General features: G+C 44.3%; 1 protein-coding gene across 1 annotated transcript; it reads right to left on the bottom strand.

The window, feature by feature from the left end:
* irs4b (insulin receptor substrate 4b) lies at positions 1-20308 on the bottom strand. The gene is made up of 2 exons (XM_005750921.1): positions 15700-20308; positions 1-196 (listed from the first exon to the last, which is right to left on the bottom strand). The coding sequence occupies exons 1-2, from the start codon at positions 19925-19927 to the stop codon at positions 192-194; spliced, it is 4233 nt and encodes a 1410-aa protein (XP_005750978.1). The 5' UTR covers positions 19928-20308; the 3' UTR covers positions 1-191.
* Positions 20309-22908: the final 2600 nt, after the last annotated feature.

The raw sequence follows: 22908 nt of genomic DNA, 5'->3' as shown, positions 1-22908 counted from the left end.
CTGCAAGCGGTTTTTTGTGTTTGTTTTTGACATTTTGTCTGCGATCAGAAGGGAGCAGCTTCTCAGTCTCAGTGAAGGTCAGAGGGCACCGGCGTTGGAGGCCAAAGGTCACAGGCTGAGTCAAGTGCCGCGAGCAGAGAGATGAGGATGAAGAGGAGGGGGGGCTGCGGCGTGCGATGAACCTCCGTCGCTCAGTCTGAGACACAGAGAGAGAGGGGGGGGGGGGAAAGCGCATTAGTGAAAACATGAAGACAAACACAAAAACAACAAACTAGCGACAACATGACACTGACCACAGGCAGCCAAATACAAAAAAGAACAATCTGTTTGGGAGTTTGGGAAGAATGTATTTTTTTTTCTTTTCAAAAAATCAAGACAAAAACCAACAACTTCAAGAATTTACATGAAGCTATCATCAGCCTCCAAGTGAACAAACAGGTTGAGATTACGCGTCGTTAAAGGCATAAACCTGTGAGGTGTGGAGTGTCAGTAAGACACAACAGCACAGGTTTACTAAGCATGGGCACCGGGGTAGCTAGTTAGCTCAGGAAAACATGACAGTATCAGTGCCAGATACTTGTAATTGGTATTAATTCATATATTTTTTACTTATTATTTGACTGACTTGTTCCTTCTTCTTATAGTAAAGGTTTTCTAGTTTGCGGGAGCAGCTGAACAACAAGAGGAACGACTTTCCTTTCTGTCTCTACACAACTGAAAGTAAGCTCCACCTAGAAGAGGCAAAAGGACGTTTGCTGTAATTTTTAATTGTAACTTTCTCCTCTCCAAGTATCTAATATGCAAAATACTTTGTGACTTTTCAGCTGCCTCTCCATGGAGGACTGGATTGCAGGTTGGAGCCCTCAGCGATTTTGGGATAGCTCCACATAAACAAGTTCTAGACCTGCAGCTCGCAGAGGATCCAGAGCAGAATGAGAAGCTGCTGTGCAGAAGAGGTACGTCCCGTGGACCGCCACAACAGCAGCCTGACCAGCAAATCAGCCCATAAGAAAACACTAGACTTTCAAAACAAGAGCCAGGGTGGTTTTCCCTGCCATACTTTGGCAACTGTTAAATTCCCTGGCTATACTTCCCGAGTAAAAGTTTATTGTGTGAGAAAATGCTGTCATATATTGAAGTGAGTATCTCTGGATGTGGAACTTTTGTTTAACCTTGTAGTGTTGACACACGTGCTGCCGCGACCAAATCACATGACCGATTTAAGACGATGTAACCCGCAGAACGCTGGCTCGCGAATAAATTCCGTTTTTTAAATTGCGTTGACAGGCTGAGTAAAGACAAGTGAAACCAGAGTTATGATAAACAATTTTAAAATGCCAGCTGTAAGCCCTGTGATGTGTCCTGTATGTACACTAGGTTTAGAAATTTGCATCTTGTATTTGCATTTTAAATGATAAAAGTAATTCGTTAAAACTGTTTGTGGTAAAATCAGCCAGTTGCACACTTGACTCCAGACGGTTAAGCAAAAGACAGGAAGCACTTAAAAAAAACAACAAACTTTAAAGCGTCACAAGCATTTTCACTGCTGTTTGTACAAACAAAAAAAGCAAGCTGGAAAATGAGAACAATTATAATGAGACCACGGGCTAATAGAAAAACTATTACACATTATCACAGCACACACACAGAAACAGGAATGTGTGTGGTTCACTGATTGGAAGGGGGGGGCTGTCGATATGATCTTTTTGGACATTTTGAAGGCTAGCGGTGCCAATTTTGACTGGAACCAGACCCTGTCTGGCTTTGGGCTCAGCCCCCCAAACATTTCTCCAAATCCTGAAAAGGTGGGGGTTCTGGTGGCTTCTGAGGGGTCGTGCGTTGGAAGACACTGCAGGGGTTGCAAAAACACTCGACCCTCTTCTGCCAGCTCAGGAATGGTTATCACCACGCTTAGAGGTTGCCCAACAGTTTGGTAATTTTAAAAAGGGCACGATTAATGACACAAGCCGCAGGTTTACAATCACAGAAGAAGAAAGTAGAACTACAGCAGTTGCACGGTCACAGATCACCGCCTGAGAGAAGCAGCACAGATGTGAGACATCTCTGTCGGAGGAGGAGGGGGCTTGGCTTGAACTCCTCGTTGTATAATAAAATCTGTTTGCCTGGTAATAAGTGTGCGTGGCCGGTGAACTTTGGATTCTTCTCGCTGCCAGCAAACACACACACACACACACACACACACACACACACACTCACAAATAAAATGTTTGTTTCCTGCCCTGCTATCATTGCTGGGTCGGGCTGTCAGGTCGGTTGTTGTGGTGCGGCCCAGCGGCCCCGAATGACCCGTGGCGATGGCCGCCGTCCAGCTGGGTTATTCCACTGAGAGCGAGCCTTTGTCTGACACAACAATGTGAGCAGCATGCCACAATACAGATGCTTTGACAGGGGGCACTGCTGGAATGCTGCCCCTCTGTTTGCTAGCCATGGGGAGGGAGGGAGGGAGGGATGGACTGACGGAAAGGCAGGGATACACGGATAAGAAAAGAAGAAACAACAACCTGATGCAACCAAATTACAACCAAAAAAAAACAAAAGGTGTAGCACACCCTGGAATTCTGCTATGAACAAGGCCGTCTTTAAGCTCCCTGAAAAGCCTTCGGCTGATCTAAAACACTGCAGTGAGAGAACTGACAGGACTTTCTCTTAACTGGCGCCTGTTAGATCCAGAATCAAATTTAAAATCCTCCTCCTTACACACCAAGTCCTAAATGATCAGGCCCCTTCATATCTGATATATATTTTAGTATCAAATTACCCTAACAGAGCACTTTGCTCTCAGACTGCAGGCTTACTTACTCTCACGTTTCTAAACATACAATGGCAGGCAGAGCCAGCTTTCAACAGGAGTGGGTCGGGTTGAGAGGTGGGCAGGTTTGTGATATTTTGCTCTATTGTAGCAATACAGGGGCACTAAATTTTCATATTCTATTAAAAAAAATGTAAATATTCTGGGAATACTACAAACAAGGGGGCTTATCTCATGCACAAGTCGAGAGGCTGTATTCCTCATCAAAAATCACGCTAATTCAAACAGACTGCATGCAACTGCCAGCTCGACCCTGTTGAGACTGAAGTTGTTGAAACTATCTGATGGTGGTATTTATGGCAGGTTTTAGTGATGGTGTTGGTATCCTCCACAATCTCACTCTGCGACTCTAACTTTGAAAAAAGGTGATAAATCAAAATATACAATATGTTATTACAATACTCAACATGTTGCAAAACATTCAAGAAATTCAAAAAAATTGTATCGTGAGTTAAGCATTGTAATAACATCGTATGGTGAGGTGTCTGGTGATTCCTGCCTCTCTCCTATGGAACCAGCTCCTACATTAGACTGGGAGACCGTCTATTTTTAAGACTAACTTAAAAACTTGCCTTTTGATTAAGCGTATAGCTGTTCCTGTCTGAGCCTGGTTGTGCATGGGGTTGTCATGTATTTGCTCATAAGGGTGTCACCTGATTGTTGGGGTTATCGCTCCAATATCGGAGGGTTTTAAACATCTTTGCCAAATAACACCTTAGTCACAAAAGCCTAAAGAACAGCTGACAGCTGCCCGGCAGCCACTGGTTGTGTGTATATTATGCAACCAGTTGGTGTGTGGTTGCTGGAGGTTGCCAACATTAAACTCGTCACAAAGAGGTGCTGCCTGAAAACCTGCCCGTAGTTTATATGAAAGACTTTTGTGCAACATTTGCAAACTACTCTCCAAGCAGTGATAAACTACAGCTCAGAGAGTTAATATTTTTGCAGACAAGCTAGTGTCTTTAGTGTGAACCACAGGCGACTGTGGCAATTTGCTAGCGATCAAAGCAGTCAGAAAGAGTTTTTTTGTATAGCACCCGTCTGTGTGACTGATTTCGCCTAGTGACAGCAGCCTCCAAACATATGTCACATTTTTAGTAATCATATAAGCACTGTGGGTCTGTCAAAATCCTTTGTCTGAATGAATAACACCAAGGCAACGAACAACACGTGGTGGATAGTTTAAAATAAAGATAAAACTGAATATTTAAACTAAGTTTGGTTATTTGGTGTTAGAAGTTGTAGAGGTGAGATGCCGTTTCCAGTGTTTGCATAGGTACAAACCGTGTTCAAGAGTCCTACGGTAATTAATGGTATCCTGCCAGCACTCACGCTCACTTTGTTAAAGTGTTAAAAACAGCCTCACTACTCCTCCTGTGTACAGCAGAGGCAGGGCTGTTTATAGAGATCAGAGTGAGTACACTGACATAACCGCACTATTTTGTACATTTACAGAAAGAAACTGTTGCTGTAATCTATGACACCATGCTGTAAAAACAACAGCTTACTGCTGCCGAGGCCCGTTATTGGCACTTTACTGTCATTTAACAGTAAAAGCTTTCAGACTGTAGTTTTATAACTTATACACAGTAAAGTACAGAGTACACGCAGTATTATTTTCTCCATTGAATGACTAATACTCACAAATATTTCCTTTATTGAACTGCTGATTGTTTCATTCCTTCCTGAAATTCTTAACATTTTGAAACCTGTGAGTTCTGACTGCTTCTCATTTGTGTTTGTAGCAAATGTGCGTTCAAATTGTCCAGGAATTAGAGGAGTGTAATCAGACTAATATCTAAAGGGAGAAGATTTTTTTTTTTTTTAAACAAAGAAGGAAAAAAAAGCATGCATGGAGAGATGAGGAAAACAAGCTTCAGCCACCATTGGTGAACAGCACAGTTATGTGGATTTGTATCTTTTCTTTTAACTTTCTGAAACATTATACTTAACACTACATACAACAAGCTTTGGCAATACTGTACTTAATTATGGTCAACGCAAGGCTGAATCTGAATGTGGGTGTGTGTGAGAGCAAGAGACAGACAGAGAGAGAAAGTCTGAGGTCTCTGGGTTTCTCTGCAGTCCAGGCGTGGACTTTGATCAAAACAACACTCTTAGGACACGAGCCCAACTGACCCGAGCTGACCTTGCTTAAACACACACATACATACACACATACACACACTTTCAGGGCAAAATCAGGTCATAAAAACACCTGCATTAGCTAACAGATTGTTTTGTTGTTGCAACACACGCAGGTGCTCAGATCCGCCGCCCTCTGTCTCGTTCCCTCTGCCCTCGCTGACCCTCAGCTCGTGCCTCTCTCTGTCCCCAAACCCCATTCACCCAGCTGGGACAAGAGATGAAAGGCATCATGGGAGTGAACAGCCAGCGTAACGGGTTGACCTGACATGGGCTTGCGCGACAGCTGGACCGGCGGCCTTTCAAGTGTAGATCGAGGAACGAAAAGACGCACTTCACTTCACTTCTGTGTGTCCAGTTTGGTTCTTGTTCTGTTTTTTCCCCCGTCTCTACCCCCACCCTTACCACAGCAGCTGCACGGAAGACAAAGAAGAGCTGTACTTGAGGCAAATATCAGCATCAACAATGCAAACGGTCAAACTGTAAGGGGTCATCCTGTTCTACAGTGTGCCCATCGATCAGACTTTACTAACCCTCGATGTCCGCAATTTGGTCCAACTGCGATAAAGGACATTTTCACATAAAAGTGCAACTGTGACACAGGGCCAACAATAGGAAGTATAAAAGGATATATCTTCTTAGTTTGAAAAGTCAAGCCAACGCAAAAGCGACTTAAAACTGTATTTTATTTTGGCCACTAGACTAAAAAGACTATAGAGGTCAACAGCTAGATTCCAGGAATAGAAACAACCTTCATATTTTCCATAGAGATGTGGATTATAAGCCATAATGCTGAAACCATCTAAAGCAGACTGGCTGTGAGCTACGACAGACTTTATGAACTTAACTTGTTCCTACTAGAACTACTAGTGAGACCTGCTCCGATGTTTTAGTTTGGAGAAAGGATGCAGAGCTGAAGGTGCTCGGATTTTCCTTGGGAGTCACCAGGATGGACGGGATTAGAAATGAGTACATGAGTGGGACAGCTGGAGAGGTGAGGTTGAGACAGTTTGGGCTTGAACAGAGGATGGATGGTAGACATATTGGCGAAAGGATGTTGAAGAAAGAGGAAGAGCTCAGATGAGGTAGTGAAGGAGGACGTGACACTGTGATGACCCCTAAAGGGAGCATCTGAAAGAAGAAAGACTCTACCCACAATCCTAACTTGAGAGCGTAACGCCTCTGGTTAAGGTCGCCGTTTCTGTGGAAATGTTTAAACCTGTGCTTATCAGGTCATTTCGTGAATGCAAAACTTCAGAAACCACAAGGAGTGGCATCTGCAGTCAGAAAAAAAAGCACTGTAGCATTTCTACACTACAAAATGTATACAAATTTATTATTATACAGCGCTATCATTAACCATATAAACGCGAAGATGGCTGGAAGTCGTTAGCTGTGGTATTTGGGGTTTGCAGTACTTTGCCTGCCCGCCTCAGTGGTTCACCTCTCACTATTGAGATCTGTAAGCCTATGGCATAATAACTCTCAATGGCCCTCACTCTGCGACCTCAGTAAATACTTCAGTGATGAGTTTATGGGCTTATTTGCTAGTTTAAGGTCATATTTAACAAAACCTGAAGCTCATTTTTTAAATTACCGTCAAAATTAAAAAAGAATCAGAAAGAAGAACAAACCGGGACATGCTCATCAGCACATGCCAATCACAAGTCATTACCGAATGAGTGTGTGGTTTTGCAGTCAGACCCGCCCCTCATTCAACACATCCAGTTTCCAAACACCAAGATGGCAATGTTGAAAACTAGAGGCTTCATAACAGGACATTACTAAACAGATGGATGATGTCACATCAGACAGACAAACCCATTCAAAGACAAACTAGACCAGGGGTGGGCAATCTCAGTCCACGAGGGCCGGTGTCCCTGCAGGTTTTAGATCTCACCTTGGGTCAACACACCTGAATCACATGATTAGCTCGTTACCAGGCCTCTGGAGAACTTCAGGACATGTTGAGGAGCTAATTTAGCCATTTAAATCTGCTGTGTTGGTTCGAGGACACATCTAAAACCTGCAGGGACACCGGCCCTCGTGGACTGAGATTGCCCACCCCTGAACTAGACCAAAAATTGTTGTCCGTCTAACTCAATAATAAAACTAAAATGTCCTTCGCATTATCTAAAACTCTTAAAGTCGCTTTTAAGCTTTCAGTAAACTTTGAACTAAACAGAATGAATGTAAAACAAACTTTGACGCACTCGGGGTTCCTCTTAAATGCACGTTTGCGCACACATTCAGACTTTGACTAATAAAGCTATCTAACCTCACATTCCAGCCAGTCCAAGGGTATTCCAGTAAAATCATGCTTTATCACTACCGTGTGTCTGCAGGAGGCGGTGAAGTAGACAAAAACACTGCAAAGACAGAAGAGAAAACTGCAGCTTTTCTCTAAGTGCGAGAGCCTCAGGAACCCCGATGATTAAAGTCCGAGACCACCTACGAAATTTACGTGCAGGCCCAGTTAAAGACTCACGATGTTTAGGTCCATTTATTACTGACGAGACACAACATTTCCACTTGAGTAAGCACTGCAGCTCGTTGGTCTTGTGAAGCTTAATCACTGCCTGCGACTTTATTTATACTGCATGATTCACAACTTCATTAATAATCGCCACTTTATAAATAATTTTAACCCCCCCCAAAAAACAAAACAAAACAAAAAAACAAAACTGTTTCCAGCTTTGACGAGTTGCAACAGCTGCTTGCAGCATGCAAAACATAGGAACAAAACCGAAGTAGACAAGATGGAAATAACATTTGATTAGGCTTCTGTCAAGCTGTGCTGCAGCTTTCATTAAAGACCGATTTGAAAATGTTCTCAATCAACTGTTTCTCAGATGTGCAAAAATATTTTCTTGAAGCCAAATGTCGAAAAGATATTCTCCTTCATGTCACATAAGATAGAAGCATATTTCAGATGCTAATTCAAGAGCACATTTGGATTGTGTTTTGCTTAGAAAATGGCTAATAACCATTTTTCTCTGTAGGGACCAAACAAAGAGCTGCTCTAAACTGATATTTAAAGCTCCGAGAACCACATCTTTCAAATCTTCAATGTTGTGACGTTAATTTATAAATTTCCACTCCCTATATTTATTCCTGGACTCTTCTGGAGTAGCTTTTTGTGTTTACAAGTTCAAAATAATCCTTTTTTCTCTTTTATTGCAGGCTTTGGGTTTATCCACTGTTTGAAATGAGTAATTTTAGCTCGCTTTCCCCTGATTGGTGTTCAGAGGTCTGACCAGCAGACAGGTGCTCTCATAATGTGTCTTTGTCTCTAGATGCCACAGTCACCTGTAGTTGCATGGAAAAAGCCAACTTGTCTGCAAACACTCTGCAACGACTTGCCAAGTGGTAGGTAATCTGAGGAATGTGACACAAACCAGAAACTGAGGCCTTTTGCCTTCAAAGTAAAAGCTGCGGCTTTTGAAAGTTGTTGGCTTCAGCAGTAGCGCACAACTTTTACTGTGGAGATGAACGTTCCCCGTTCTGCATGACACGTTGTCATGCTTCACTGCCGCTCGACAAGCTCGAGCTGGTAAGTGTTTGCAGACAAGTTAGCATCTTCCACGGTAACCTGCTAGTGACCAAAGTGTTCACAAGAAAATCTCAAAGTCTTTTCTTTGGGGGAAAAACCGTTCCGTCAATACTTGGAACAGAACAAACTTTCTGGGATTTTCTGACCTGGATGATTGAGGATGCATCCAGACATCTGCAGGGAGCTTTCTGGTGCAGGTCAGTTTCACCCAGCAACCATTCAGAGACCAGTTTCTTCACCTGTATTGCTCAGTCCTGAGATGACATCCTTGCTCTCGCTGACATCATAAAGAGCCAAGATTTTGACTCATAGGGATAACCTGAACTTGTACTAATAGAAAATTATAAGTAGGGCTGTGTGATTACTTGAAATTTTATTTAAATTACAACTTGGCTTTCAACAACTATTAAAACAGGCCAGCTGAGATAAGATAGTTCATAGTTTGCAAAAAATGATGACCTTGTTTTGTCTTTCATCCCCACCTCCATTAAAAGCCTAAATTCATCACACACCAGGTTCTCTAGCTCAGTTCACATATCTCTTTCTTTCTTGTTAACTTTCAGGTGATTTACTATTGAATTTCATTTTTACCTTCAGCAAATGCACTATTTTTTACCTAAACTCTCATAACATTTGCTAAAACCCCATATTTAAAGACTTTATTGATCAATGGGAGCTCTCCAAGCAGTCATTTGCCCAAAGTTTGAGGTCCACTTCCCTGTTTCTCAACAACACGGCCATCTTTATGTTCCCAAGCCTCTTAATGCAGGCCACCCATGCTCAAAGCACATCTATCATGTCAGTCCTGTGAATTACAGTGCTCATCAAACGGCACACGTTATTTTAAGGTTATTTATTTGCCGAATGTATACTAAAACAGGCATAAAGAGCAAAGAGTCCAGCCTCAGGGGGCTCTCAGAGAGCCACAAATACTTTCCTATGACAGTCACAATGGCAGCTTAAAATCAAAATTGCCTTGTGTGCACGCCTGATGGCTAATAATTCTAACATCTGTGGGAATACATGTCTGGCCATTTAGGATGCAGAGAGACCTCTGCCTGCAACACACAGTAAAAGAGAAGTTGGGGGGGTCCTGTTACGAGCAGAGCCTCATACCGGCCCATAAATTCATGTCAGTCTGGAAATAGACCTGTAAATATAGAAGGGCACAGACGTGGAGGTGGGAACGAGAGAGGAAAAGGGCATCTTACTCTCCCTTTCCGTCCGATAACTCTGCCTCGCACTCTGTCCAGCCCTTTACCACCTCATCGGCACTTGGCTGGGAGGCGAGAACAAGGAGAAGGAGAAAAGGGCAGCTTCCCACTGCTGTCACAGACATCTAAAAGTCACTTCTGACAGGTTTAAGGGCACATCTCTCTCTCGTGACCCAACTTTCACAGCATTTAAAGATTTGAATATGATGCATATCAGGAAAAAAAATGATATATATAAAAATTTAAAGAAATTTAAGACCGACTTAAACCCAATTTCCCTCGGGATGAATAAAGTATTATCAATCAATCAACTAAAACTTCCTCAGGGTTAGAGACAGCTTGGTTTAGTTTCTATCGTCTGAGGCTCTCGTTGCACAATAATAAATCAATGTTGGCTTTTAATGTAGGCTGGCATGTCTAAACTGCCCGAGGTGGAACTAAAGTGCAGGCAGGTGTACGTGAGTTTACACGTAAGGTTTTAGAGGGGTCGGTGGTTATGACATACCTACAGCTTAGAGTTAACACAGACGCATAAATCCCCAGTAATACTGCTGCTCAGTTTTGGCGGAAAAATCATAACCACAAAATCTTGATTATTTAACCCTCTTTTCAGTAACAAAAGCCTTGCTGTTACTGAACGCAGGTGCCTGTTTTTTTGGGTTTTTTTTTTTACTTTTCCCTTTGAAAACAGAGCAATGAAGCCACCAACCAGCTCATGTTTCCCACCATAGGGAGGACCTGGGGCTGTACTACGAAGAAAACTGAACATATCCTTTTTATACCCATACCATCTTTTTCCTGATCGGGCTAAAATAAAGCTGCATTCAAATTCAGAAAAGTGAATGCAACTTCGAGCAAGTACAGGAGAAACAACTGCTGGTGACAGGAAGTAGACAGGCGAGCCCAGGTGAGCAATTGAAGAATGAGAGTGCTGATGAGGGTGAAGAACACTGTTGACTGACATATGACTTCATAGTAAATACATTAGAGGGTTGCCAAAGCAACTGGAGCCTGGAAGAAAGCGACACGCAGCTTTACCCCAACATCAGCAGTCAGCGTCAATAAATCAATCGAGGCTTCAATCTAGGCTAGCAGTTCGTTTACATGAAGCGGGGAGGTGCTGGTGATATATGACCGATCGGAAGCATTGAGGCAGGGCAGCTGATTTTACAAAGCAAGAAAAAAAAAAAAAAACTGTTATGTTAGAAAAATGAATAGTGGCTAAAGTAAGAGGACTCTTATAGTGTATGCACTCCAATAGCTTTGGTCAGTAAAGCCCCAATCACCAAGGCCTAGAACCAGTCAGCAATCCCCAGGCAACCACCAGTTGCTAGCTACAGATGTGGACTCCCTAACACCAACACCAAGTAAATGAACATTTGAGTTTTAGATGTTCAGCAGTTGTTTGAGGGTGCAAGGGTTTGGGGCTTGAATTGATGAGGTCGTTGACCAATTAGTTGGCCTATGGTGAGTGGGCTTTAGGCTGGAAGTTATAATAAAGTTTTGCCAATTTGAAGGAAGGAAGGAAAGCCAGTCAAAATGCACCTCTATCAATAAGACATAGGATGGATTACAGCTGTTATTTGATTACATTAACCTCTTAAGCCCCAACGGGGTTTCTGAGCTTCCTGCTCGAAAATGTAATGCCCAAATTTAATTGATTATTTCTCTGCAATTACAAACTCTGTCCTTACAATCTTGGTATCAAAATAAAGCTAACACTTGTGAGATTTCATCAGAGGTGTAAATATTGAAGCAGATATTACTGTGTCAAAGTTACTGAGACTGGAACACAGAAAAAGTAAGTCGATTTTATCCTTGCCTAATCTTTTTTTAATTTTTAGCATATAACCCTTTTAAAAATATGCCTTAGTTCACATTTGATTCCAGAAATTCAGTAACCAACATAAACATCATCTGTGCAAAGATTTATGTTTCTAAAGTGAAACAGTGAAAACTTACAGCCCTGTCAATACATGAATATCCAGACGTTGTACAAAAATGTCAAATTTTGGCACACAGTTCTTCTGTGCATTTACATAACTGCTCGTTTAGTCATGGCTTGTTTTCGATGCGTTTGGTGGTTGTAGAAATGGTTTATATGACATTTTAGCCGAGATTCAGAGGTTTCTGTGGATACTACACATGTCTGGACTTATATTTCTCACCCCGTGTTATAACCGATTAAACGTGATCTCCTCCTTTTTGCCCCCGGTACCGGGGGCGTGGGGCTTAGGTGGTTAACATTTAGATGTGCATTAGACGGTTTTAGTGAGAGCAACTAAAGATTAAATCACTACTTTTCTTTATTGATGTTCACAAAGGAAAGAGATAAACTTCCTACTGGTCTCTAAAGACCATCCCACTACCTTTTCCTATCAATGGAATAATTTTTTTTTTCAAAGATCTGATTGACTGGTGACTGTAGGTGATGAGCAGATTAGGTGTGCATCATTTGTTGCTATGGTGACGTGAGTATAAGGTTAACTACCTTCATTACCGAGAAGGCTCTGAGCTTCAGATCTTGCCTCACACCACAGGATTGTGGCAGACAATGAAACCTATATGAAGTTGAGATGCTTCAGAGCCTCTGGTGAACCACTTTTGATTTAAAAAAAAAAAAAAAAAAAAAGAAAAAGAAAAAGAAAAAAAGCAGCATATTTGAGTTCCAGCATTGAAAATGTGATGACTTTGGTGCTGCTAAATGTGAATTTGTGGACAAAACAATTAGAGGAAATTATTAACAGATTTCCCAACTCAAGCATTATTTCCTGCAGATTTTCCTTTACCCCAGCTGATCTAAACACGCCTAATTTGAAATATTTATAGCAACATTTCACAGACGCATGCAAGACTTCCTCACCAGCTGGATGAGAACCCAGCCTGATTCTCCACCTCCTGCTCCTCCTCTGGGTCAAGGATCCAGGTGTGCCTCTATCCGCGCAACACCACAACTGAGGGGAAGCGCATTCCTGAGTGATGATGATGCGCTTCCTCTCAGCCCTGCTGTGTGTCTTGACATGCCGCTGCTGCAATTACACCACCACATCAAAAGCTGCCTGCAATGACTCAGCGCTTACAAGCACACTCGCACCTACCTAGATGCCCGGCACAGACTGTAAACAAGCCAATACACAAGACTGTGTGTCAGGGATTAACATTTCCAATTGTTACCTTGAACTGCATGAACTAACACACACACACACACACACACACACACACACACACACACACACACACACACACACACACACACACACACTATTGATTAATGAACCTGCTGGCAGCAGCTGAAAACACAGCACACACAGACAGACGGACAAACTCAAATAGGACGGGTTTGAGTGTCAGTTGATCTCCCGTGTCGGCGAACACAGATTCAGCAGTGAATAACCACACACAACGACGATAAACAAATGAATCAGGCGGCGCTCTCATAGAGTCCTGACTCACGCTCTTAGGAAAAAAAGAACGAAAAAAAAGGAGGTGATTGTGGGAGGAAGTGGGTGCAAAAAACTGAATTAAAAGAGAAGAGGAAAGAAAAAGGGAGAAAAGGGAGATCCTCATTTACAGACATAGCCTAACTTTGTGCTCTAAGTGTCAAATGTTTTCTCACAAACTCAACCCATCATCCTGAAATCCCCTGCTAAGCATTCTCATCTAAAACCTTTCTTCTGCGGATGTTCACCTACACCTACTGGAGCTGCTTCACAAAGAGCTGTAAATATGGAAAACATAAGGACTTAACGAATATGACCTGAATCATTACTTAATATTACTGCCAATCAACTTTTAAACAGGATGTCTGAGGACTTCCTTGGTCTACGATGACCTGGATAACTGAGAACCTTCACAGACTTTTAACAGGAACCACAGCAGGAAACAAAGACATTCACAACTGATCTGATCTTGGCTGAAAAGCTGGATCAGGTATCAATGATAATGCAGTTTGATGTTCCACGTCTACTTCACCACACAGCACACCAGTCAACAGCAGCAGAGCTAAAGTAGGTAACAGCAGAGGGTCAGCAGTAATATACCCCAAGCAGCTTTTTAAAACTGTAAATCAGTGACCAAGCTTTGGCTTCTCCCTTTTCTGTTTACTACACCCTAACCCTTATTACTATTTATTATTAATATTTACAGGAGGTAATTTTTTTTAAATTGACAAGAATAAAACTGTCAAATTTATGTTAAAAAATGAAATTTTATGTAATGAAACTTGCACAATTTCCAGAATGTACATAATAAGACGCAAACTGATTACAAACAGAGGCAAATATATTTACAAAAAGAATGGGAAATTAAAGACAAAAAAAAAACTTGTAACTATAAGGAAAAAGAAGCCAAATTTACTATAAATAAAATAAATAAATACAATTAGAAAATACATAAAAAAATATCTGAATATCTGGAAAAAAAAACTTGCAAAAAGGTAAGAAAAAAAAATTGAGGAAACAACTGATTGATTTGATGAGGAAAAAAACAGAACTTGAAAATGAACAAGAAAAAGACATTTCTAAAAAGAAATATGAGGAAAAAAAGAAGATAAACTTACAGTTAAACTGACAAGAATAAAACCTTGACATTTATTACCAAAAATAGGCAAATTTTAGAGGATAACACTGGAAACCTTATACCAAAAAAGGGCAATTTTATGAGACAAAACTTTATCCAAGGTTAATAAAATAATAACTAAATCAAAGCTACTACCAAAAAAAAAAAAAAAAAAAAAAACATTGTGTGATTTTGCAGACACTTTAAGTTACTTTGGAAAGAAAGTCATTTACTCCTAGGGTCAATCACTTAAATGAAATGCTAAAAGGTGCTGTGGGTGTTCTTATAACAAACCCATCACTGAGGCAGACAAACTGCAAGCTGATTTTCATTTAAACAAGCTCTGACCTGAGCCAACACCACAGGTCTCTGTGCAGCTGGCTTTAAGACGACCGTGCAGGAACAGCCTATTTAAATAGAATATAAACAGAATGTTTTTACAGACAATGTTTAACCTCAGCTATTAAATTCTACTCAATTTTTAGTGCTTTCTCACATCAAGTAATCTAGTGATTATTTTTCCTGTAATTTTAAACAATCATTTGCCAGGAACATCCCTAGTAAAAACATGTTTCACCGAGTGACTGCCAGCTTACTAGACTATAAAAAAAGGTATTAAGTGCATTGTGCTGCCACATTGAGTGTTCCTGTTGGCACTGGATTCCTTCGTGTTTAGTATAAATAAAAATAATTTTTCATAGATGTTGAAAAGCTTCTCATGTGACAGCCTTTCCAGCAGACAAAAGAGTTTATACACCCACACATTAGTACACTCTGCATACATGCTGACACAAAGAAAACAGCGGCACGTGCACAGACAGGCAGAGAGAGTGACACACACACACCACCACCACCACCAAGCTACAAAGACAGGAAGTCAGAGGCATTTTTGGGTGATTCAAACCACACTTGACCTCAGATAAACCCTCCGTTCATTCAGCAAGCTAATCGTCTACCAGTGTGTTTGCACACAGCGTGCGCAGACCTCAAGATGAACTGCATATTGGTGCCACTTTCTGTACGAGCACTGTTATAGCCTAGGCTTCAGCTCCCTGGGCAGATGCCTTCAAAAGACTCAGCGCGCGTGAACGCTGCCTTGTCAAGATCACAGAGACTTGATTCAAAATAGATTCACTGGAGGAGCTGCAAATTGATACAATGCAGCTAATAATAGCATCCAGCACTCAACGGTTATTTTGGATTTCAGTGAGAGGGGGGAAAAAAGAAGAGAAAAAAAAAATACACTTTTACTCACACATGAAAGATCACTCACAGACACAGACACACACACACACAAAGCCAGACACTGTGTTTTTCCACACACAAGGAAAGTGAGCATGTGCAGAACAAAAATTAGTATCTATAACACTAACACAAAATCATCACTTATGCTGACTCACCCTTGGTTGTTGCAGTGACGCCGTCTGATTTGGTGAAGTCTATACTGGCGTAGGCTCTGTTCTCTGGCAGAGGCACCGTCCCCCCTGCAGCCGCCACCACCGATGCCGTGCTCCCACTGCTGCTACCTGCTCCCGACGTCACAGCTCCCGTATTACTCCCATCCTCCCTCAGCTCCAAGGCGATGTAGTTGAGGCCGTTTTGATAGCCAACTGACATGTTCCTGCACATTCTGCCGGCTCCGGGCCCCGTGGAAGAGGAGGAGGATGCTGCTGAAGTCCTGGAGGCCGTACCTGTTTCTGTGGTTCTTGCCGGGGCGTGGTGAGCTGGAGAGTCACCCAGACCCTCCACAGACATCCACACACTGTCAAAAGACGCCGAGCTGGCCCATCTAGACGCCTGTCCCTCCGTTACATAAGATCCGTTGGGGGCCAAGGGGTTAGAAAGGGTGGGGTGTGTGGCCGAGGAGCCAAGACCTCCACTAGGAGGCGTTGAATTAGAGGAAGAGGTGGAGGAGAATGTCTCTGAGCTGTGTCTTCTTCTGCCCTGGGGATCAGCTCGAACCACTTTGGGCTCCATCGGCTGCATTGGCGCCCTATCTGGGCTCGTCGGGGGCAGGGGGGGAGAAATGGATGAGGAGGTGGTGTGGGGAGGGTGGCCGTAACGCCCCTCTATCACACAGAGATGCTGCAGCATGGCTGTAGGGCTCGTTTGTGTCCCGTCACCTCTGCTGAGGTTAAACGTCATGTCTGTGTAGTCGTCCCCAACTGGCCTCCAGTGACCTCCGACCTGCACTCCAGGGGAGGCCACCGCCCCGGGATTGCTAGCCAGTGGTCGGATATAGCTGGGTGGGTTCCATGGGGCAACTAGGCTCGGTCTGGGTGACTGGTTTTTGCCCAGGCAACCAGAACTATCCTGCTGGTCCGCCCCTACCTCCACACTCATGTAATCCTGAGGAGGGGAGCGACAGTGGTCACCGGATCCCAGGGAAGGCGCTTCGTCTTGGGCAGAGTGAGGGTAGGCGGGTGGCTCTTGCTGGAGAGGGTAGTGATCACCGAACTCTATATTAATATACTCTCCAGGACTGGAAGGCCCTTCAGAGGAGCTGCCAGTGGCAGGGACTGAAGTCAAGGTGCCTGCAGATGCTGTTGAAGGCTCACTAATTCGCAGCGGTCCGTGGAAACTTCTTCGGCCTAAAGGGAGGCGGTTGGGCCTCACAATACGCCTGTCAGCCATTGCTGCAGTCGTATGGTGAGCGCCATAAGGCGGAGGTGGGTGAGAGGGAGTGGAGGTGCTACTACCTCCCCCACCCCTCTTTTCTGGTGTTGACACTGAAGATGTGGCGACTGATGAGTAGACTGGTTTAGCAGGAGAGCTCATAGGAACGTACTCCCCATACTCTTTATGTTTCTCTTCCCTTTCTCTGCTGGGGGCCTTATAGGAGCGAGGGAGAGAGAAATAAGGGCTGTAAGGCTTTGGGGTGTTCTCAGGTGTGCCAGTTGTATAATATCTGCTGCTCCCTTCATTTGTGACCTTGCGCCCCCCACCACTACTGTACGACATGTCCATATATTCCCCATTCTCGGGTCTTTCTGCAATGCTGTCGCTTGCACACGCCCCAATGAGGCTGGAGCTGCTGTGAGGGCTGGGAGAGGCCTGCACTGGGGAAGGGGAGCTGCAACTGCCCCCCGGGAGCATCATCATGTAGCCGTGGGAATTGGTGGAGGATTGGGATTGGAGCTGGGGGTGATGATGGTGGGCTGAGCGTGTAGCTAAAGCTGGACTGTGAAACTGAGGAGAATGGGAGATGTGGTGGGAGTAAGAGCTGGGTTGCATAGGCATGTAGTCAGGGGGAGTGTCCCTCGGCGACACCGCCACGCCACACATCATAGGCATATAGCCGCTGTCTTCCTTGGCGGAGGAGGAGAGGGGAGGGCGCTCGGAACCGGCCTCCGTTCGGGAGAGTGTGGAGGGACGGCTCTGCTGGCTGTGTTCGGAGCAGGAGCTGTAGTCAGAGCGCAGTGAGGAAGAGGAGGACGACGGCCCCCCACGGAGCAGGCCGCTGCCAAATGGCAACACCACATCCGATCCCTCATCCAGTGAGAAGTTAGTCTGTGTCATTTTCTGATAGACTGCCACTCCGGTCGCGCCACCAGTCGGTCTGGTAAAAGAGTGCGTCCTCCTCCTCAGTGATGATGAAGAAAAGCGCTCATCCTCTGTTGTTGACGTGCTCTCATCCCGCGGCGTGTCAGCTCCACTGTTGTTTCCGGAGCCCGCATTGGTGCCAAAGACCTCCCGGTTCCAGCCCATGGCCATGTAATCATTTAAACAGTTCTCTTCTCTGATTGGTGGGGTGTTGCCAAGAGAGTCTGGTGTGTTGCTCCGCACCCGGAAGTAACGGAAGTCACCTGGGCTGGAGCCGTACTCATCTGACGAGTTGAAGCCACCGTCTGACGGGGAGCCGCATATTGAGGCGCTCGATGGGCGGGTGAGCGTGTCGGAGACGGAGCCGTGGCCGCTGCTGGAGGAGACGCTCACTGGGCTAGTGGTGGAGGGAAAATGGGAGACTGGCAACGAGGCAGAGCGGGCATGATAGGTGGATGTTGCCCCTGGGATAGCTCTGACATAGCGTCCGCTGCCGGTGCTTGTACCAGCGTTTCCTGTGGCGACGCCGCTCCCACTGCTGCCGCCACCACCACTGCCCATATCCTGACGACCGTGATGGGGCCTCGCAGTGTTTAGGTGAACCAAACTTCCAGTGGCAGAGCGGAACGGCCGGTTCATTGTGCCCTCGCCCTCACTGGATGTCCGAAAGCGATAGCCACTAGCCATGTTGCTTTTAGTCGACGGCGGCGTGCCAACCACGGACTCTGTCCTCGACCGTCGCTGCAGCCCAGTCTGACTCGGCGGAAGGTTGCCCAGGTGGCGCCGCGTCGTGATAAAAGGCATGTGATTGGAGCCCGACGACTGACTCTTACTCCTCGGCCGAAACTCCGCAAACGCTTTCAGCGCTTTCATCGTTTCCAGGATGGTCTCATGCATGTTCTGGGCCACAACAGAGTCGTCCACCTGCATCCATATCTCCCCAGGCCCGATGGAGGAGGAGCGGCCCACCTCGATGAAAAAGAAGCTTTCTGAATGTCCGCAGCGCCTGATGTTCATCAGCTGCAAGTTGACACAGGGCGTCTCAGAGTTCAACTTAACGAGGTGAATGGTTTTGGTAGAGAGGCATAGCCGGTAAACACCTGTGAGGTTTTTGGTTTGACCCAGTCCTTTGGGTTTTACATTCACCTGCCACACCTCTTTAAACACAGTACCAGGGGTGACCGTACCATATCCATCATCTAAATCATCAGAGTCTAAGTGTCCTTTTTTGCCCTCGCTCATCAGCTCACTGATAGCCACATACCAGTCCTCCTGCTCCTGCTCATTCTCAGCCACAATGGCAAAGTACTCATCCTTGGTGTAAAGGGCAATGAGGTGTTTGTTTTTGGAATCCGCCCTTTTGTTCACGGTGAAGCACTGGTAGAGGTAAATCACTCTTTTGGGAGGAGAAGGGAGGACGGCTCCACCACTGCTGGAGGCGGAGGCGGAGGAGGCTGCCGCGGCGGCAGCAGCAGAGCGCAGGCTGTTCCTGAATTTCTTCTCGCTGTCGTAGTACTCCAGGCGGCTGGGGCCGAGGTGGCTGGCAGCCCTCAGCACGAAAAACCTCTTGTGTCCATGCTTTTGCTTTCTTAAATAGCCACATTTTCGTATATCATCCACCACGTCTGAGGTGTTTACGACGTTCACAGCTGCGTATACATGGCTGTTGCCAGCGGCGGGGTCCTCGGCGGTGTGTACCTGGCTGAAAGGCGAGGAGGAGGAGGCGGCGGTGGCTTTCCTGCCCGGAGACTCTGCGATGTTTTCCCCAGAAAGATGCTGCTGCTGCTGCTGCTGCTGACAGTGATGGTGCTGCTGTTGATCCTTTGGCGGCTGGTGGTGGCTAAGGTTGAAGTGGTTTGACGGAGGTAAATGGTGGAAACGAGAGCCTCCTCCTCCACCACCACCACCACCACCTCCGGCTCCTCCGCCGACATTAATTAACGGGGAAGGGGGTTCCCCGACCGAGCCGTCTCCGTTTGCGGCTGCAGCGGTGGCGGCCGCAGGTTTCGTCCCCACGTCCCTCTGCTGTGTCTCCACCATCAACATCGCTGCCTTGCCTTCCTGATAGTTCGTGAAATTTGCCATCAGAGAACACAATCAAAGGTCACTTTACTAGCAAGCTAATCCGAGCGGACCTAGACCCCATTCTTGTTTTGGGAGACGAGCTCCTGAGTCCGGCTAGGCCAGCTAACTGACTCACAAACACACACACACGGCTCAGATTTGCAGCACTCACAAACCGGCTTTGCTGTTCCGTCTGAAGAAAATAGTCCCTTTTGCCCTCTCAGCGGCGAGGCAGGTACTCCAGCGTGAGCTTTGCTTTTTATTTTTTTTTCACGAAATAAAGCCCACCGCGTGCAACATGACCACGTTCAGCCGTGTTTCTATAATCGGGAGGATCCAGCTAGCTCGGTTAGCACTGCTTTCCCTTCTCCTCTTGTACACATCTCTACGGGCCACAGCACAAACAACACATGACCCCCTGCGTCACCGAGCGAACGGGAGGAACAAAGGGGCAGAGACGGGCTCTGATTGGTCCGTCACTTTGACTGTCAGCCGTTGACAGAAGTCGAAACCAATCGGTGCGAGATATTGGAGCTTTGCGTCAATAACTTTGGCAAATCGCGTAGCGTGGAGTTTACTGAAGTTTTCAAAATAGGCGGTGACTTTCTCGGGCTTATCTAGAACCTGCTGTTGAGCTTTCCAGCAACTGTTTAGGTGTAGGAAACTGTTCCCAGACCAGCAGACTCGGAGTCCCCCCCACCCGCGCGCTGTGATCAGACGAAATCTTGGGTCAAGTTCCATTTTTTTGGCTATTTATGTTAGATCTTATTATCAAATATTATACAAACTCAAAAAACAAGCGTAAATGAGCCACTACTGAGTAATTCTTGTAATAATCTTAAATAAAGTAATCTTGAAATAAAATAAAATAAGAAACCGAGGTTTTTATCAGTGGTATTAAAGTATAATTCGAAAACACTTGTGCAAATCTGTGGTTGTGATTCACTGTATTGTAACTGGAAATACTATATTTTGCACACCACTGTATTTATTTATAGTGAATAGTATATCTGGTTCATATGTATTTGACAGAAAAAACGTATGTTTTTAAAGAGAATACAGCATGTGGAATGATTTCCACCTTAATTGGTGGCAACACTGGCCAGCTACTTTTACAATAATGCATTCTTAATAGTGAAAATGCACTTCTAATGTCACTGTGTTCGCCTGTTTATAATCTTAGGAAATGTTATCATATAGCAAATTTCACGCAGACGAGCAAATTATTTTTGCTTTAGAGTTGTTTTAAAAAGACAGATGTTCAGAAAAGTGGAGGAGACATTTCAAAGCAATGTGAGAAACAAGAAATTAGGCATTTAGTGTGAGTAACGTGAATGCAAAGAACAAAATTCACTGAACATACTACACCTGCTGGCACCACACTTGCATTCCCTCTGACCTGAGATTGATCCTAAGATTTTTGCCTAAAGGCAGCAACTTGTCACTAAACGCTTATTAAGAGAGCATGCATGTGTGACAGCAGAACTTTAAGCTCCTGCAACAAACTTAGATAGAGTAATCAAGGAGGACTTTCCCCCTACGTCCCAGGGGCGGTATCTGTGTTCTTACACACTGCGGAGAATGCCACGCTCGGCTTTCTTAGCCTCTACTACACTTTGCATGTGACAATTTGCTGGAACCTTTTATCCCAAACACCTTTCAGTGTCATGAGCGAGATCATGTTTAGTGCAGCTGGCCCTGGTGGGAATCATACCCTTAACTCTATGCGGGGACCACCTGTCGGCCTCTGAATGCATCCCTTTAAATGGCAAAGACCTAAAGAAAACTCATGCTGCAACTCTGCTTTTGATTTTACAATAAAAAAAACAGAGAAAATATTGGACCTGTGTATATCTACAACATGTTTACTGTCACACATATCTCTTTAAACATCTCAAAACGATGCAAACACATTGTGAATATTCACCTGTTGCATTTGGTCAAATCAAACCCTTACAAACACACTGGTGTAATCTATCTCCACGGTATGCCAGGTGCCATAATATTAATTAAGTAAAGTCTGTTTTTATAGCACTTTTCGGGGATAAGAAAAGTCTTCATAGCAGTCACAAGAAGCTCTAAAGAGCCGGCTTGAAGAGAAGATGACATGCTCTAAACCTGACAGGGAGACAGTGCAAAAGCTTTAAAAGTTGGGTTATAAGTGAAAACTTGTGAGAGTTCCATGAAAGCCTTAAAGCAGCATGTTGGAATGATTGGAGGTGATTAATCCAAGCGAGAGGAGACGAAGGCATCGACACGCATTTCCAGTTTACTTTTCAAGACAAAGGCATACAGTTTAGTAACACGGCTGAACGTGGTCATTTAATAAATGGAAAAACAGCAAGAGCCGATCAGAGTTTATGAAAATTGTATATTCTCCCATTGATGTATATAAATTGTAAATAAATTGAACATGCAGATCCATCTGCTGTAGACCTTGAGACACAAGGGAACAACTGGAAGTACCTTCTGTCATTAAAAAAGTTTGATGTAATGAAGTAATCCTTGACAATGTAACTATTAAGCTTCTTTTTAAAAGTATTCTAAACTTTAAAATGATCACAATTACTCATAAGTTGTAATTTAAAGCTTGCGACCCTGATGAAATGTTATCAATTACGACTCAGCTGGAGCATGTAAACAAAGAGAACTCTTCTTCTTGTTTAATGTAATTTTTATGTTTCATTTTTAATCAGGATCATCAAATTAAAATGTTTTTCTGCTATCCGGTGTGATTCCTGCATGTCTGCAATTTCATGCAAGGTAACATTACATGGTTAGCGGTCACCGAGCTGGAATTAAACCTGCCAAATCTTAATTCTCCCAAATGAAAGAAAACTTGAGTACAGCTTGGGTACCTGAGCAATAAATTATTCTTTAAGCTGTGTTGCTAAAGCACTGTGCTTTCACCCTCTTATACAATCTATATGTGGAGGCTTTGGTCTTTCATTCCTTCACCTCTTTAACCTTTTGTTACAGGAAAGAAGCTGGACGGCATTATG

This window comes from Pundamilia nyererei, unplaced genomic scaffold (genome assembly GCF_000239375.1).
Source record: "Pundamilia nyererei isolate P.nyererei 1_Seehausen unplaced genomic scaffold, PunNye1.0 scaffold00292, whole genome shotgun sequence".
In the NCBI taxonomy this organism is placed as follows: Eukaryota; Metazoa; Chordata; class Actinopteri; order Cichliformes; family Cichlidae; genus Pundamilia; species Pundamilia nyererei.
Note: the sequence above shows the minus strand (reverse complement) of the source record. Positions and strands in the feature narration are given on the sequence as shown.

What these genes read in the sequence shown, in the direction of transcription:
- irs4b (XM_005750921.1), bottom strand. Translation starts at nt 19,927, where the DNA reads ATGGCAAATTTCACGAACTATCAGGAAGGCAAGGCAGCGATGTTGATG.